This window comes from Rhodnius prolixus, unplaced genomic scaffold (assembly GCF_049639745.1).
Source record: "Rhodnius prolixus isolate KJV_2025 unplaced genomic scaffold, Rpr scaffold_2, whole genome shotgun sequence".
Lineage (NCBI taxonomy): Eukaryota > Metazoa > Arthropoda > Insecta > Hemiptera > Reduviidae > Rhodnius > Rhodnius prolixus.
This window is the reverse complement of record NW_027411592.1, coordinates 44,406,059-44,424,764: the sequence shown is the minus strand read 5'-3', so window position 1 is coordinate 44,424,764 and position 18,706 is coordinate 44,406,059. Positions and strand designations below refer to the sequence as shown.

Sequence of the window (18,706 nt, the reverse complement as noted above, 5' to 3'; positions counted from 1 at the left end):
TGTTTTAATGATCTTCTTTTCCTCCAAATTATTCTTTCCCAACTTTATTAAATTATCATTATTTTGAATTGAGTTTAATAGTTTTTTGGCTCCTTAGAAGATGTACTTTGTTCAAAAAATGCCGGTATTGTGCGTGCTTTAATGTTCGTAATTTTACGTTTTTTAGAAGAACTAAGATCAGATCTGTCAGTACAATCAGTTTCAGAGCCTTCAGAAATTACAGACGCTCCATCTTCCGCTAAATCAGTATCTTTAATTAATAGTTTCAAATCCTGATCCTCTCTGATATTAATAATATCAGCCTGTTCCTGCTTTCTAACTTGAATTAATCCATTTCTTACCCACACATACTTTAATTTTCCTTGTTTCTGTAATTGCTTACATTTTTTGAATAGTTCATAAGTCTCTTTACACATATCCTCTTCTATATAAATTGGAATTTTTTGAGGTGAGAGTTCTGGTACATCAAATAATTCACTCCATAACTTACGTTTATTTACTCTATATGCTTTAAAAAATTCATTTTTTTTTTTTTTTACTCTAAGGAATTTGAATATTATGGACGGGTTAAAGTTAGAAAGATGTTTTTTAGCCCTGAATAAGTAATCAATATCATTCATCTCTTTTTCAACACCAATGGTGGAGCTTATTACTTTTAATTTTTCAAATAAGTTCTCATTATCATTAAACGGCACATTTTTTATTTTAATTCTATTAGAGTAGTGCAAATTCATAAGATTATTTAAATTTACTTTACAATGTTTCAGTTCTAATTTTAACTGTTGATTCTCTTTTTTTAAAATTAAATTTTCTTTCTTTACTTTTTTAAAATCCTTTTCGAAATTTGAGAAACGCTTATTAATGTTTTCATCCAGTAATTTTATTGAAGAAACAAGATTTTTATTTTCAGTTTTACATTCATTGACGTCTTTTTTAAAAGATAAAAGTTCAGAGTACATATGCTCAATTCTATCCAGCACGGTGCTTATTGTTGCCTCATCCCCACCGCTTACCTTATCAACAGGCATGCTCCTCCCACTAACTATTTCCAACAAATTCAATAAAAATAGATTCTGTTTCTTTTTATTCACAATTAATAAATTAAAAATTGAAATACACTAACGCATAAAACACATTTTAAACTGTAATATAGAATAAAAATCTAATTAGTTTTACAACTGCAACACAACAAAAATTGTAAAATAGTACGGAGCACTAATAAACACGTCTGCACAGTTCAAGAGCACAACACCAACTCAACAATTCGAAATATGAAGGAAATTTAAAGCTCCCAAACTTTATCACCATCTTCTTAATAGATACTGCTATAAAGATGCAATTATGCACAATTGTAGAGGTAAACGAGTACTAGAGTTGTACATATTTCCGCAGAGAATGCACCAATAGGACAGGAGATACAACAATTCGAAATATGAAGGAAATTTAAAGCTCCCAAACTTTATCACCATCTTCTTAATAGATACTGCTATAAAGATGCAATTATGCACAATTGTAGAGGTAAACGAGTACTAGAGTTGTACATATTTCCGCAGAGAATGCACCAATAGGACAGGAGATACAACAATTCGAAATATGAAGGAAATTTAAAGCTCCCAAACTTTATCACCATCTTCTTAATAGATACTGCTATAAAGATGCAATTATGCACAATTGTAGAGGTAAACGAGTACTAGAGTTGTACATATTTCCGCAGAGAATGCACCAATAGGACAGGAGATACAACAATTCGAAATATGAAGGAAATTTAAAGCTCCCAAACTTTATCACCATCTTCTTAATAGATACTGCTATAAAGATGCAATTATGCACAATTGTAGAGGTAAACGAGTACTAGAGTTGTACATATTTCCGCAGAGAATGCACCAATAGGACAGGAGATACAACAATTCGAAATATGAAGGAAATTTTATGCTCCCAAACTTTATCACCATCTTCTTAATAGATACTGCTATAAAGATGCAATTATGCACAATTGTAGAGGTAAACGAGTATTATAATTGCCATATTTTTGAAATGTTTAACAGTTTAACTTTGTGTGGTAAATTTTATTTTCGAAAAACAATTTGCTGGTGTAAGTTGATCTAAAAGCGCTCACAACTTTTTGGGCCAGATTTCCCAAATTAGTTTTTTTTTGTGACATAAGTGATATAAAAATCTATTTCATTGTTTTTTAAAAATTCCATTTATAATACAATTTCACCTAAATTTACCGTTATCATTCAGCGTCTGCTACTGAATTTGAATAGAATCATTGCAGCGATTTACATTACTGCAAGGAGTAAATCAAAATGGCCTCTGAAATAAACTATTTATTATTTAATGGCCAAAAAGTTCGTTAAAAAGCTATGAATGAACCAAGTGCTTTGACAATTACATTTTAAAATATTTCAAAAAGTGGTGCTAATCGATTTGTGCAGTGAACGGCTTATATTCTCATGAAAAATGCATTGCATGTGTAGTATACTTGAACATAACCACTCTCTCTTAAGTGTGGATGTACGTCTACTGGGGTAAACTTCACTTGCAAGTCGTACTAATAATAAATAATGCATAACTAATGCACTTAAAGACCATTTTATTCAAAAGAAAAATTTTCAACGAAATTTAAAAAAACGCTGCTTCAGAGCAACCTTAATTTTGGCTATATTTAATCAAAAGTAACACAGTTAATGAAAAATGAACATAAAATTAATTCAAGTACTCTAGAACAATATTTGGTATTAAAATATATTATTTATTAAATCAACCGTTAGCCGTGGAGTTACCCCATAGTTGGACTTATGTGTGCATAATGCGCCCCGGGTATTGTAATTCATGGATTGACCCAATTCATGGAGGCAATACTGTGTACATAATTCGGTAATGTGGACAGCCGTGTGTTGTTGTCCACCAGTGTTTCGTGGCGCAAGTGTGAGGAGAGTGGTAGATGTAGAGAGGCTTTGGGAGGCACAGCGATATCGACCACTGAATCCGCACAACGTCCCTATTTGACGCGGCTAATACAATTGGAAATTTGCACATTCAATTAGACACTATTGAGACATTAGTGTCCCTCTCCTCCCGCCGAAATTCTGAATTTTGCACAAATTGCAATTGGCCGTACGCCTAAACTAACAACGCACAGTTATGCATAAAACACTAAATTGCTATTTGCTTTTTTTGAACGATTTGAATAATAACTTAATTACAAAAAAAACAAAATTATAATCAAACAACGAGATTCTTAAAATTATTAAATTGTTGAGAAACAGTTTTCCTTGCAGTTTATACTTGAAATCGTAAATGATAAATGTTTCCATAAGTCGACATTTTGGTTCACTTGCATTAAAAAAATAAATAATAATAAATAAAAACTTAAAAAATAAATTAATTAGAGACAGATTCTTAAGGCACATTAGGGAATTGTATTATCTTTTATCAACCAACTCATCAATCAGGCCCTAAGGTATACAATAAATTCGTCGAAACGTTGGCGTAAAGATGGAGTTATTGTTTCTTATTTTGACCGATTCCTCGCTAGTTCAATTCTAAATCTTAAGTCATATTTGTATTTATGTATTAATTTATATTGGTTTTTGGTGACCGAAAAAATATTATATTAAGGATTCAAATTGGCGAGGAATCGGTCCAAATAAAAACCCAGCTTTGTGGGTTTTCTGTAACTCAACCAATCCGCATAGCCACGTCTTGAAGAAGGTAATCTATTTGTCGAAACGTTGGCAAAAAGACGAGTTGTTGTTTTTATTTGGACCAATTCCTCGCCAATTTGAATCTTTAATGTATTAATTTTGTTTAATTGAAAAAACAAATAACATATTACGTGTAACCATTTCATTTTCATTTGGAACATTGTTTTTACGAAAAACTAAATTTAGAGAATTTAGCTTAACTTTAACGATAGTTTAAGTCAAATAAGTTGAAGGCGGGGGGCTGAAATCAAGCGCTTTGATAGAATACAGTCGGAATTCAACCCAATCAATTGTAATTATTTAAATTTAAGGCAGATATTTGTAAAATGATGTAACAAAAATGAGCTATCAACTATATTGGAGGAGAGAGAAAACTGTTCAAAAAAATAACAGAAGTCAACTAACTCTTCGGCATATTTACAAACATGAACTCAAGGTTACCAGAAAGCGATTAAAACTGATGATGCCAAGCACAAGAATCTCTCCCACATAATTTGCGTTTAATCAGTAGCACAAAGCTAGCGGAGGAGACTGGGGTTGACCGCAGGCTGTCAAGATGCTGGTACCTACATATTGTGCTGCTTCTACATGAACTTTCCAAAACTCCTCATACGTATAAACCATTCTGTCGCCCACATTTCCTATTTTAATTATTTTACATTAATTATAAATGTGTTTTGATTAAATAAATTTTAATTTTATCTGGATCATAGAAGCGTGATTATTTGTAAACTACTGTGAAATAGCTAAACATTGAAACTGATTTAGAACAATAAATTTTTAGTTCAAACAATATTTTCGTGTTTATGGCGTAAAAATAGAAGTAGAACTGACAAGAATTTTGTTTTACCCCTTTTAGAAACTGAGTCTGAGTTTAGAAACTGATCGGTCTTTCCAGAACAGACAAGACAGAAGACACACCAATCCTGTAATGTAAAATATTACTTTTTAAACTAGCCCTGAAGATGACCTAGTCCCTAGGTCGAAAGCTCGGCAAAATAAATGTATCTCGACTGAAATGGCAATTATTTTTTCATCCTATTGAAACTATGAATCAGTCACCAAAAATAATGAACAGCTAAAACTAGATGAAAATTTTTGAGATATTGTCAAATTTGTTATTTAAAGTTTTCACCGGGAAAAATAATCTGATTTGAGTTTCGTTGAGTCTGTAGAAAAAAAAAAAATTGTTTTTATAAAAAGATAATTTGTAATAACGACTTATCCTCTAACCTTAAGTATTATCGCTAATTTATCCGACTTATCTTGCATGTTTATCAACTACATTTCTGTTTCACACTACGTTTGCTCATAATGTTAACTGATGAACTCAACCTCTGCTGATTGATTAATTAGTTCGAAACCAATCTAGGAGACAAAAATGAAATAAATCGCTGTAACGGATGAAATCAGCAGTATTACCACATTACGGATGAAATTAGCATTGCAGATCTAACCACATTTTCAATAACCATTACAGTAATCTTTTTTACAAAAGTACTGATGAAAAGTAATGTAGTAAGGATGAAGAATATGCAAATTTCAAAAAAAAAAAAAAAAAAGTAAAGGTAAAAAATAAAAAAATAAGCAGTAAGAGATATAGAATGCGGTGGAACGCCAGTAATTTAGTACTGGTGAGGCGAATCTACATAAAACGTGAACATTTGACCAACATTCAATTGATACTCTTGCCGAATCAATTACATAACGCAGATCCTCACAGTTGGTAGGTCGCTAGTACATGAATATAAAGTTTTCACAATGGACAGACCTACAGCCTTGTGGAAGGAGCTCGGTGACGACATTCTAAATAACTGAGAGTCCGTCCAGAGGTGGATGTAAGAGCCTATTGGATCTTAAGACACAGTATCTGGCTGGCATTGTAGTATACGGAGACATCTTCATGTAATGGAAGAAAACCCCATTCCAACTTATTGGTGTTGAATTCTACCACTCCATTGCAGCACTCAATTATAAAGCTATCATTTCAGTCTCACATCCGAAACCACTAATAAAAACGTACCAAAACGAAACAAAACTGAAAACAGTTCTATGACGGTCTGACAGCAGCAATCATAATCTGACTACCAAACGGAGTGTTGGCTCCTGAGATGATAAAAAACTGAGGGCTACCAAGTGCACCCTAACCCGGGTTCTGGGCCCTACCAGTCAGCTATTACTTAACTTATTTTAAAATAATTATTGTAAATTATTATTGAATATTGTGAAAGTATAAAATACTATATAACATGTTATTTATGTTATTATAATAAAAAGAAAAATGATAATATAAATATCTGATAATAATATAGTCAGCATGTCACAAAATAATATATATTGTAATGTCCTACCACAAAAAAAAAATATATATGGAATTTGTATATCAGCGTACTTCTATATTAAATCTGCTCCTCTGGTTCCGCTCAACAGACTGCAGACGGTTCATACTCACTGCTGCTACAAAATCTTTATAGAGTAAACCTGTAGAATATTCAATCGTTCTGCGTGAAATATACGTATCCTTCTATTGAGAGAATATCTTTAACTACAAAAGTTTATGTGGATACTTATCTTTTAATTTTACGGTGCAGACGATTTTGACAAAAACGGACGTTAAAACTAAATTCTCTATTTTAAGAACAAAAGGCTTTTGTCACACTTTCTCAAGAAACTATTTCGGAAATGCATAAAAGGGTTTATTCATGCGTTTAAACTTTCAAAAAAATTCAATTTCTATAATCTAAAATCGTTTTTTCTACGACTCCAACCAAACTAAATACTTGTAACAATTCTTAATATGTCCTTTATAAATAAGTTGAATTCCATCCATTCTTTCTACCTTTGCTGACGATACTGTAATCTTATCTCCTCATTCCGATCCTCTTATCGCTACACGAACTCTAAAAACACACATCAACCACTTACAGGACTGGCTTTTCAAATGGCGAATCAAAACTAACGTTACGAAATCAAAATTTATAGTATTTACTCTCAGACGGAAAATCCTACCTCCCATCATCTTGAACCAAACTCCTATACCAACTGTGGACAAAGTACGCTACCTTGGACTGTACTTAGACAAACGGTTGACATGGAATCCCCCCCCTCATACTAGACTGAAAAAACAAGAAACTGACCAACGCTACAAACTTCTCGCCAGACTACTTGACAAACGTTCGAAACTTAACCTACATAACAAAATACTCTTATATCTACTGTTACTGCGACCCATTTGGTCATACGGCATCGAAGTATGGGGATCGACTAGGCGTTCCAACTCACTAAGCCTTCAGGCACTACAGTCAAAAATACTTCGAAAACTTCTTAACGCTCCGTTCTATGTATCTAACCTCACTATCCATAATGACCTCAAAATTCCTTTCATTACAGATCTTGCTAACACTGGTTTCTTCAAATTTCATTCCTCTACAGCAGCTCATCCTAACCCTCTCATAGAACACCTATCTTCCTCCACATTACCAGGTAATCCTCTAAGGAGATTGAAGAGAAGATGGCCTCGTGATCTTTTCTTATCGTGAGAGCAAAGCACGTTACTGGAGTGGCACCACTGGGTGCCTTCTCCAATCATGATTTCCTGTTATTTCTTTTCTCTTTCACCATATTTGCTTGTTGCAACAACTGTTGCAGTGGTGCAATTGCAATAAAAGATTAAAAAATAAAAGAAAAGAATTCCATCCATTTTAATCAACAATCAACATCAATTAATCTTGCCGAAATCCTCTTGATAAACCTTTAGAGTATTTAAAAAAAACAAATGAATTAGAATTGTTTCATTAATTGGTAAATGTGACGCACCTACTACTTCCTAAACATGTAGGCAACAAAATTTTAGGCATTATTATGTAACATAAAATGAAGGACCTTAAAAATACATACATATACTTTCAAGGACAACAGGACGCTTGTATTTATCAAATTGAGGTAAAGGAGGTAAAAAAAAGTATTCCTCACCAGGTGTGACTTCTTTGCGAGCATGCGTAGTTTCACCGCCAATATTTGGTCTCTTTTCTACTTCATTCTCAACCGGAACTCCATAGAATTGTTCTAGGGAATCCTCTTCCGTAATATTTCCGCTTACGGTAACTGCAATCACAAAAAAAAAAAGAAGAAAATATGCTTAATTCTACAAACAAAAAAAAAAGTTACACATAAGGTAAATTGTAAAACTTATTCCCCGCGGAGAAGGAAGTTAAACAACGCAGTATTGCTGCCAACAACGCTTTCGCACTTCCGTCAGTAAGTGCAAGCAACCTGGTAGTGCTTAGTGCACCCAACTGCAACCACCAGAGTCACTCAGTACACAATGTAGAAGCTCACATTCTAAATCTACAAACTCTACACATTCACTTAAGGACGAAGATTTTTTTTAGAAAGACTGCAGTGACGTTCAGGCTCTCCTGGTCACACCCCACCTAACATTACAATTTTACACATTATCCAGAGACAATAATTATTTAAGATTAAACAACTGCGGTAGCTGAGTATCATTTATTTTATTTAACTATCATAGTAAGCATATTAATAGAGTATCATTAAAATTACTTTTAAACCAGAGTTGTCCGCTTTTAAAAATAGATAATTACAGCAATTTAGATTAAAACTTCTAATTAAAAAAGTACAAAAGAATTTCCGAACCGGAAACAAAAATACTCTAAAAAGTAAACAAGAAAATTTATTTCCTTCGAGGAAAAATAATTCAACCAATCCCAAAGAAATATATACCAAAGAATATTAATTATTAAATAGTTATCGACTCTGTTTATATTTATTCCAATTAATTGGAATATCGATGTTTAACCTCGCGTAATTAGCAGCTGTTTGCTTTTAATTTGCTCCTCTCTTAGTGTTTGCGCAGTTTTCTTCTTTCATCTAACCTTAAAAAAATCACCATAATTTATATAAGAACTTAAAGAGAACCAAGAGTTCTATAATTCTTAGAGTTATACATCAAAATAAAATATGGCCTCACCATGATTTTCTCAAACCATAATTTTAATAAAAATAAAATTAATAATTTCGGTTAAGCTATAAGGATGGCAGGAATATTGAGTACTGATCCATCAATTAGTTGTAGATTATATGTAAATAGTTGGATATAATAAAGGGATGAATGTATGAAGCGAATGTATAATGGAGAGTGAGTGATATTCTAGTGATAAGCACCTAGACGATGCTGGCTGTGTGGCGGAAGCCAATGCCAAAACAAGAAAACAAAACAACAATAATAGAGGAGAAGGTGGTAATATGGGACGGGGTTAGGACACCCCTGTTTTTGTGAAACCAGTAGTGCTATCTGGTTAGTTTTTGGTGCCTTACTACTCTTTGGGGTAGGCTCTGCCTGCTGCAGAATGCAACGCGTCAATCGAGTGGCAGCTTTGTCCAAGAGAGGACCGTGTTGATTTTGTCAGTGCTAAAAAGTTTTCTTAAGGTTTGTTTTTCCTCTGATTTTGGTTAATACCGAGGAAAGTTAGAATAATTTCTCTTAGACATTAAAAATATAGAAAGTAGAGAGTTTTAATTGCCAGTATTATGGATTTCAAATATGAATGTATATTGGGAAAAAAATGAGGTTATGTTGTTCGCGGTGTATGGTGGTATTATGGGACAGCGTTGCCCCATATATAAACCTCGTTAATCGTCTGCCGAACAAGTGTGAAAAGTGGCACTGAGGACGAAACTAGTGCCTTATAATTTTTTATTTTTTTCTCTACAGGGTACTATAAAGGGCCTAAAAAGATCATTTCAAGGATTTCTTGACATTTCTCTAAGAAAACTGATTACACCCTAATTTTTATCCTTAATGCACGATAATTGTGTAAAATATAGTTTTGTGGCATATTTAAGGATTATTTTTACAATTCATGGAGAAACGAGAACATTAACTATAATTATTATGTGTTTCCCATATTACCACCACACTTTCTGAAAACCCAATGTGGCACCACGACAGACTTTTTCAGTGTAACTCCAGTCTCCTTGCTGTGATCCTCTCAGGACACCAAATTTACAAAGACAAATAATGTATGTCTATGATTTTACTTCAGAGTAGATTTTCATTTCAGTAGTGTTCAATATATGCAAGGTAAAAAAAGACTGTCCCATATTACCAGCTTCTCATCTACTGATAAAATTGTTTGGGAGAGAATAGCAATAGCTAACTTATGTTATTCTAGTCTGTAAGCAAAGTAAAACTAGGTCCCCATTGGTTTGGTAGTCTGAGAAATTTATGTATAATTAAGAATCCAAGTTCAGAAGTAAATATACTTTTGGTCGCAATCAATAATAATGATATAGAGTTTTTTTTGTTATGTTTTTTGTTTTAAATAAAAAATTCAACTGGAACTTTTCCATTAATTCAAGCGTTAACTTATTTCTCCACCATTGACAGACTCAGTTTTGTGTCAAGTCAAATGTGATAATCCTGATGCTTTTGATGTCCGCTGTTTACAATGGTTTTGAAATCAAATACTGCCTTATATAAATATAAAGTGGTGAGCGTGTGTATGTGTAAGTAAATAATCCTTCTGCAGAAAATATCAACTAAATAAATAGACATTTTTTTTTAAATTAATTTGATTTTTGCTATCTCACTTGCTAGGTTATTATGATTATAAATGCAAATAAAGCAATTCAACTTGTACTTTTACCAAGTTTGTATGAGGTGTGAATTCAAATATACATCGATTTAATGCTTGCATACAATGGAAACAGTTCTTGTAGCTGGGAGGTCTTCCACGGATTCAATACCATCCATTCACTTCTGATGGAACTTTATACACATGGAATTATATATGAATATTATAACCCTTGTTTACCCATATCTCCTTTAAAACAGGGCTTTCTTTAAAGACATATTTAATTTTTAAATCATTAGGGAAAAAGGGATATAGTATAGAGTAGTGTGAATGAATCCTACAATGAATCCAGAAAAAAAAACCGTAGGTAAAAACACCCCTGTAGGAATGTTACTGAATTATAGGTTTGGTCTAGTGTTTTCAATACCACTTCAGCGTAAACAAAATTAATACTAACTAACACCCTCACAGGTAAAACGCTCCAGGATCTTCCCTCTGGTCTTCGTTGCAATATGATCTCTCCTGGCTGCAGAGTACCGTAAATACCGAAACTTCGCGATAGCAATGCAATCAAACAAAATATGATAGACCAATTGCTTTTTGTTGATGGGGCAATTAATCCGCAACACTGTGAGGATGTTTTCTGAACCTACCGTGGCTAGTCAACAAATTAATATGATTCCCAGAAATTCACCGGAAAAAGATTCAACAGGAACAAGTGACGGGAAATTTAAAAATAGAACAATCTTGGCACTAGGTCTGCGACATTCTTTAAAAACCCATCTGTTTAATAAAGAGATTTTAAAATTACAAATAACCCCTGAAAATATTATCTCAAAGCAGATTAGAAATGTAAAACATAAATTCAAAATGAACTAAATGCATTAGAAGTTTTGATACTAGCCAAAAGCTTAAAACGTTCAGAACTACTGAAATTAATTATAATTTTAAAAGGTAACTAATGTTTATATAATTTGTTGGCAATATGATAGAGTGTCTTTCACTCAAAGAGCGTAAGGCTTTCACCAACTTATACTCGGCTGGCAACTTGGCCATCTAAGTTCTTCCCCACATACCACTCAACGGCCCAACAATACACATAATGTTTTAGGTTTATGTTTATTAATAATACATTATATAATCAACTAACTGGTTGCCAGTTATGTAAAGTTTAAGCAAAAAGTTAAATCAATTGTATTAATAACGAAGTTATGAACAAAAGATATAGTTTCATGCGTTCAACCAACAAATACAAGTATATTAACCAAATTCACAGCACTTTATCTGCGCTTTAGTTTCAGAAAATTTGTATTAGAACAATTGTGATCAGTAACCTGAATTCCTGAATATACTAGAAACAACCCTTATCCTAGCGGATGCCATGAAAGGGATAATTTAAATTAGATCCTGAGATTAGACTAATAAAACTAAGGCTAAGTTAAAATATCATTTTAAACGTAGTTTAAACGTAGATTACATCATAGAGATTTTTTTATTTTAATAAATAAATTTGTAGGTATAACTGTATCACAGTTAGGGAAACTCGGAAAATTATAGAAGTAATTAAATTTCTAAAAAATTGAAGGTTTACAAAGGAAATTGCAAACAAAAATTGTTCGGTAAAAATAAAGTGGAAATGACGTTCAACAAAGAAGGAAAATATATTGATGAAAAGCACTAGAGTAAAACTGATGGGAAAAAAAGAACTGCATCAATGGAATATAGAGGAGATAAAGTGGGTGGAACACTCCATACAAAATAAAAAAATACGAAATAGTGCATTGGAATACTAGATGTTAATAAAATGTATTTCGAGTGGGTGTATTCAGCTAAGTGCATATATGTGTAGTGAATATATATATGCAATATAAAATGAATGATTAGTGAATATACGAGGGTCGTTTGAAAAGTCCGTGCAAAGTCAGAGATAGCACCACGCGTATCGAGGTTATGTTTAGTTAGTAGCATCTCTTGGAAGAACACACACCAAGTTTCAGCCAGATCGGTCTATTTCTTTGTGTTTGGCATTCGTTTGAATCGAGGAAGTCGAGTGATTTTCAAAAAATGGACGAAAAAGAATTTCGTGTGTTGATTAAACACTACTTTATGAAAGGCAAAACGCCTCAGGAGAAGCTTGATAAACATTATGGTGACTCTGCACCTTCGATTAGAACAGTTTATAAGTGGTTTCAAAATTTTCGGAGTGGCCATATGGGCACAAGTGACGCTGAACGTTCTGGACGCCCTGTCGAGGTTACTACTCCAGAAATCATTGATAAAATCCATGATATGGTGATGGATGACAGAAGAGTGAAGGTGCGTGAGATTGCTAATGCTGTGGGCATCTCGAATAATATTTTGCATCAACATTTGGACATGACAAAGCTATCCGCAAGATGGGGGTGCCGCGATTGCTCACGCTTGACCAAAAATGAAATCGTGTGAAGTGTTGCAACGACGGTTTGCAGCTGTTCCAGAAGAATCCGCAGGACTTTAAGCGTCGTTTCGTCACTGTGGATGAAACATGGATACATCACTACACTCCTGAGACCAAAGAACAATCTAAACAATGGGTTACCAAGGGGGAATCTGCGCCAAAAAAGGCGAAGACCGTTCCTTCGGCCGGAAAGATTATGGCGACTGTCTTTTGGGATTCGCAAGGAATAATCCTCATCGACTATCTGGAAAAGGGTAAAACTATTACAGGTGCATATTATTCATCATTATTGGACCGTTTGAAAACCGAGCTGCAAGAAAAACGCCCACGATTGGCCCACAAAAAAGTCCTTTTCCATCACGACAACGCATCAGCTCACACCTCAGCAGTTGTGGTCGTAAAATTAATGGAAATAGGGTTCCAACTCGTTTCACATCCCCCCCTATTCTCCAGACTTGGCTCCCTCGGACTACTATTTGTTCCCCAATATGAAGAAATAGCTGGCGGGAAAAAGATTTTATTCAAACGAGGAGGTGATTGCAGAAACGAATGGCTATTTTTCAGACTTGGACAAATCCTATTATTCGGAAGGGATCAACAAACTAGAGCAGCGTTGGACGAAGTGTATAAGCCTAAAAGGAGACTATGTTGAAAAATAAAAAAGGTTTACCCCAAAAAATTAAGTAGTTTTTATTTTTGCACGGACTTTTCAAACGACCCTCGTATGCGTCTAATAATATATATATCCACTGATGATTCGTAAATTGTGAAATAAATAGACTAAATAAAAGAAGGAAAAATTAGATTGAAATGCGAGAACAATCAATTCCTGTTTATGTAATTACAATTTTTGAATTTTATTAAGTCGGCAAATTTTCTACGAATTTATTAGCACATGATTATGATAAAAGGGATAATACGGGTAAAATTTGGGAAAAGTAAAAAAAATGTAGTGAAAATGTAAAGGCATTTATTGTTAATGAATTAAGTAAAAACTTATCTGTTATTAATAGTGTTAATTCATTGGTTTGATTTGGTAACCCGGGAAACTGAGGAGCAGAAGTAACCGCTCACACTTAGTAGGAACTCAGCCGAAAGTGTAAATCTAGTGTTAAAGATCGAAGCCGAGCTAATCAATTTTAACTCATGCATTCATATTTAAAAGATCGTACATTGTTTTCATACTATTTAACAAAATCTTGGGAATTACTTTTAACCTTACAATTTAAAAGAGTCTTAGCTAGTTTTCATAATAATGGAAGGAAAACAAATAATTACATTCATATTTATAAATAAATAATGAATTTGAAAGAAACTTGAAGAATTCTATAAAAAGAAAATTACAAACTTTAACTCAAATGAATTGAACATCAATTGGATTTGAAAAAGGGTATTGAACCGTCGTTTAAGAGCTTATATTTGGTGTACTGGTTATTGTAGAAGAATACGTAGAATTTACTTTGACATGACCGTTAAGAAAGAGCAAAAGTTGGCCCAATAAAAACAAACAGTACAGTTCGTTCTAAGAGGCCTCTTTCAACCGACCGCCAAGAGTTAAAGTTTGCTAAAATGGTGTAACAACTTGTACATGTTTGGATAGAACTGAGCTACAAACAGTGTTCAACTTTCGTTTTTTCCCAACGTGAGAGTAATGTAATCAATAAAATTGTGGATCGGTAAATATTAACCTCAAATTAATAGAAAACAAATTGGTATTTTTAAAAATGATATCCAGAAGAAATTGGCGACCAGAGTCATTATATAAATCGTCTTCTGTGTTTCGAAAGAAAATAACGAAATAATAGCGATAGGGGGTTTGAACGCTGGTTTGTTTCTATCAGCGTACGTTTGCTAAAGAGAGAAATTGTAGATTTGTAGATTGTATTAGAAGGGCGGTTCCACCAAAAAGAGGAAGGAACGCAGGCAACCCAAAATGCCCAATACCGGGGATTTAAAACAACAAATCCGGCTAAAAGTTGCCAGATGCCAATACAATAAACTAATAAAGTAGTAACAGGACACTAGGGAGCATGGCGACTCAATCGCCCAGTGCACTGGAATAAACCTAGAAAGTAGGGAGACATTTGACCTTCCGAAGACGAGGAATCAGTTTTAGCATAGACGGGGCACATCTCTACAAAGTGTCGCATAGTCTCATTGGACTCACAACAGACAGCGCAAATTGGCGACTGGGTAAGGCCGCATTTGAAAAGATGGTACGCTAAATAGAGAGAAATACTATATTAAAGATCTACAAAATAGATCACGATTCTACAAACCATAACTTAAGAATTGTGAGTAAAAAGGTAATACTGACTCGGGAAATGGAAATGCATTGACTGCTACAGACAATCAACTTAGATAATGAATAAACTTCTTAATTACAACTGTACATCTATCTCTTTGTATGTATATAATTATCACAATAGGATGAAAAATAAATGCCAATTTCAGTCATGATTAAGGAACGGATTTTTATGTATTTAAAAATGCCAAATATTTAATTAAAATATGCATTTATTTTCGTCAATTATGTGGAAAATATGTGATTTTCTTAAAATATTTTCTGGAATATTTAAGTAAAATGGACATTTTTTTTTTATTAAAATGGATTTTTTTTTTTTTTGGCAAGTTATAATTATTTATACAAGAAAAGAACATTTTTACAATTTATAATAATTTATTAGGAACAAAATAATTTGTTTTTACAAGTTATAATGATTTATACAACAAAGAACATTTTTACTATTTATAAAAAGATGTGTTAAATTTTCAATTTTGAAAACTTGACTCTTCGAAATTGTTTGCAACCACATGAAATTTCAATGTTGGAACGTAAAGTGACGACGATCTGGGCGTAAGATGGACTTGTAACGACTAAAATCCTTTGAAATGAGGATTTTTAAGTTTGTGGAAAGGGATATCTGCTCTAACCAAAGCCCGACACAGATCTGTACTCAGAGTAGACTTACTTGATGATGGAGATGTAAGGAAGGCTTGATAGGACGTCCTCTCATTCTTTCTGTTTTTATTCTCTATGTGCGATCCGGTGGCAATATGTTGGGTGACTTGGGAACGTTGAGAGCAAGAAACGCGCTTGTCTCAAGCTGTGCAGTACAAAATGTCTCCATCACTTCGAAAAAGTTCTGCTGGAAACTCGCGAAGATATTTAGCAACCAGTTGTTTGTTTGAGGCCGATGTTCGTGGCATTTCACCCAAAAAAGAATACACTAAGTGACCGAACGAAATGAATTGGACACTTCAACGAACGAGCTGAAAGAACAGACAACGTCAGACAACTTCAAAGAACTAACAAGTGCCCGTCACTGTTTAGCAGCATTCTGTGTAAATTACAATAACCATTGTACCCACTGTGATTCACAGCCCTACAGTCTGTGGTTCACAGTTCCTGTCAACCACCTCCCAATTATGAAAATATGCCCAAAATGAAAAATATGTTCATATTTTGATTAAATATGTAGAAATATTTATTTATTTTAATCAAATATGTATAAATATGCGATAACATCCAAATATGTGGAAATATGTGAAATAAAAGTAGACTCAAACGGCTTAAAAAGTGTCAGTATGAATACTTCTAGTTGAAAAACGTCTGTAAATTGCCTAGAAAAAAATATGTAAATACATACGAATCCGTTCCCTAGTCATGATATTCATTTATATTTGCTGAGCTTTCGACGTAGGGACTAGGTCATCTTCAAGGCTTATTGTCTATATGTTATTTTTGCATGGTTATTGTTTAGTTGGTGTATCCTCAGTCGTATGGTTATGAACTATATTTTCTCATCCTATTGAAATTATGAACCAGTCACCCAAAATAATGAACTATAATTATCACTACTATTTATTTAAGAAGACATGAAGCTAGCAGCGCATAAAGAGTTGGATGTTTAAAGGAGGGATGTTTGGAAAGAGCTTCGGCTATAAGGCTGGAGTTTGATTGAAGGCTATTTTTTAGAATCTTAGATGAATATTCTAGTCTTTATGCCCAATGTATCAGCAATAAATAGATGTCTAGCAGAATTTTGATGGCGAGTGGTAATTTCTAACGATCATGAGCAGTTTTTAGAAGAAATCTAAAAGATATTAGAACTTTTGAGCCGAGTGAGAGAAATGCTTAAAAGACACTTATCAGGAAATTGGCCAAAATTGAAACACAAGATCAACCGGAGTATCAAATGGTCTTCTACAATAAGAATTAGTGTGTAAAATGAGAAGAATGAATATTAGCATTATTAGTTCACATTAATACTCCATTTTAAAACCAGGACTTAGTAAATCTACGATGAAGGCTCAGAGTTGAAGGAATGAATTGCGGTAAATATAAACAGAGATTTTTACCGAACATAAAGGCGAACTGAGAATGGTAAGTAGGGAAAATGACCTAGAATCTGCCTGTGGAACAAGCGAACAGGTTAAACTAACACTAGTCTCCAGGCCCGAAGAAGGCATTTAAGTTGAAATGCATCACTTAAATCTGTAAAAGTTAAAAATGCAAGCAATTTCTATCTGTTCTTCAGCTTCTTTTAAGATTTGGTATTTTTGTTAGGTTGATGACGGTTTAAATTCTCGTTTTTGGTTCTAACCAATAAGCCATGATGGCGGCTAATGTTTAATACAATTTTATATTTAAAAAAAAAATTACCTGAATCAAATGAAACTTCACTAAGAAGTATCCATCTGGCGGAAAAGTAAAGCTGAACTTTGAGGTACCTAGCTAGACGTCCGTGCAATGGTATTGTGACGTTAAAGGCACCATTCCTTAGGTTGTTCAGCTCTGGCACGAATTTCACTTGATTGGCATGATACTGTTCTCCATCCAGACTGAACGATACCATTGCCACAGAGAACACCTGGCGCAACAAATAAACGAAACAAGAAATAAGTATAAAATATTTTTGGTATCTTTCCTTCATTTGCACACATATTTCACAATAAGAAGAAAAACACACACATACAGATCTCAATTCAATTTGGCCTAAATAGCATAGTTTATTATTTTAAACATGATAAGTTCAGCACTTTGATAGGAGCCTGGCCTCGAAAAAATATTATCTCCCTCGTCGAGAATAAACTGGACGAACCTTTTTGTTGCGTGAATTGTAGCATGCTGAAAACATCTTTCCTAAGTAAGTACTAAGTGCCTGATCCAATCACCTCAGCCCCAGTCCCTTATTAGCTAGCTTAGAGGCCTCTCGTTGTTCTAGTTATTATGTCCAATGTATCCACAATAAGCTGAATTTTTTAAAAATTCCATAAACAACATTTAAAGTAAAGTAATCGCCTATTTTTCCAGGCGGCACTTAACGTCCAACTACCAATTAGGTGTCGTGGACGAAGGCGGAAGCTCATACTTTACTATAAACCATTTTTTCTAACAATTAAAAAGTAGTCCAAAAGCGGGATTCGAACTGGGGATCTCCCACTTACAAAACCATGCTGCTGACCACTAGACCAACACGATGACACTTGTGGAATTGTGAACACCAAAAGCCAGTACCAATGTTTATTTTTAACCTCTAGTATCCCTAGATAAAGAACGTTTATTCTGCATGTCCACTAAAATAACTATAGATTTGATTGAAAATATTTTTCACTCAGATTTTATGAGACTACAAATAATAACTTTTCACTAAGTAAGAGAATCAAATCTTCTAGTCTATTTTTCATTTTCGACAATATTTATTCCTCGGCCAAACAATTCTTCGGCTATTCACTATAATATAAAATTGCGCAGAATCATTATTCTGAACAATTTAATCCACAATTTTTGTAAAATAAGTGCCATTTAAGGATGTAACAATATTAAAGGATTTATATTTTATGATGGAAACATGCGCAACATATAAATGGACATTGTATGGACCTTAAGCAAGAAATCTCCTAAGTGGATTGCGTACTGGAAGAGAGAGAGACGGGTTTGCAAGAAGAAGAAATTGGTT

At 33.6% G+C, this 18,706-nt stretch overlaps 1 protein-coding gene across 14 annotated transcripts in view; it reads right to left on the bottom strand.

Annotated features, from left to right (window-relative positions):
* Positions 1-18,706, bottom strand: part of LOC141449738 (discoidin domain-containing receptor 2-like) — a 587,266-nt gene that overhangs the window by 52,515 nt on the left and 516,045 nt on the right. For all 14 annotated transcript variants that reach the window (XM_074119450.1, XM_074119440.1, XM_074119446.1 and 11 more), the window contains 2 exons: positions 17,410-17,617; positions 7,683-7,814 (listed from right to left, as the gene is read on the bottom strand). In XM_074119450.1, the coding sequence (XP_073975551.1) occupies positions 7,683-7,814; positions 17,410-17,617 (340 nt within the window). The remainder of the gene's footprint in view (positions 1-7,682; positions 7,815-17,409; positions 17,618-18,706) is intronic.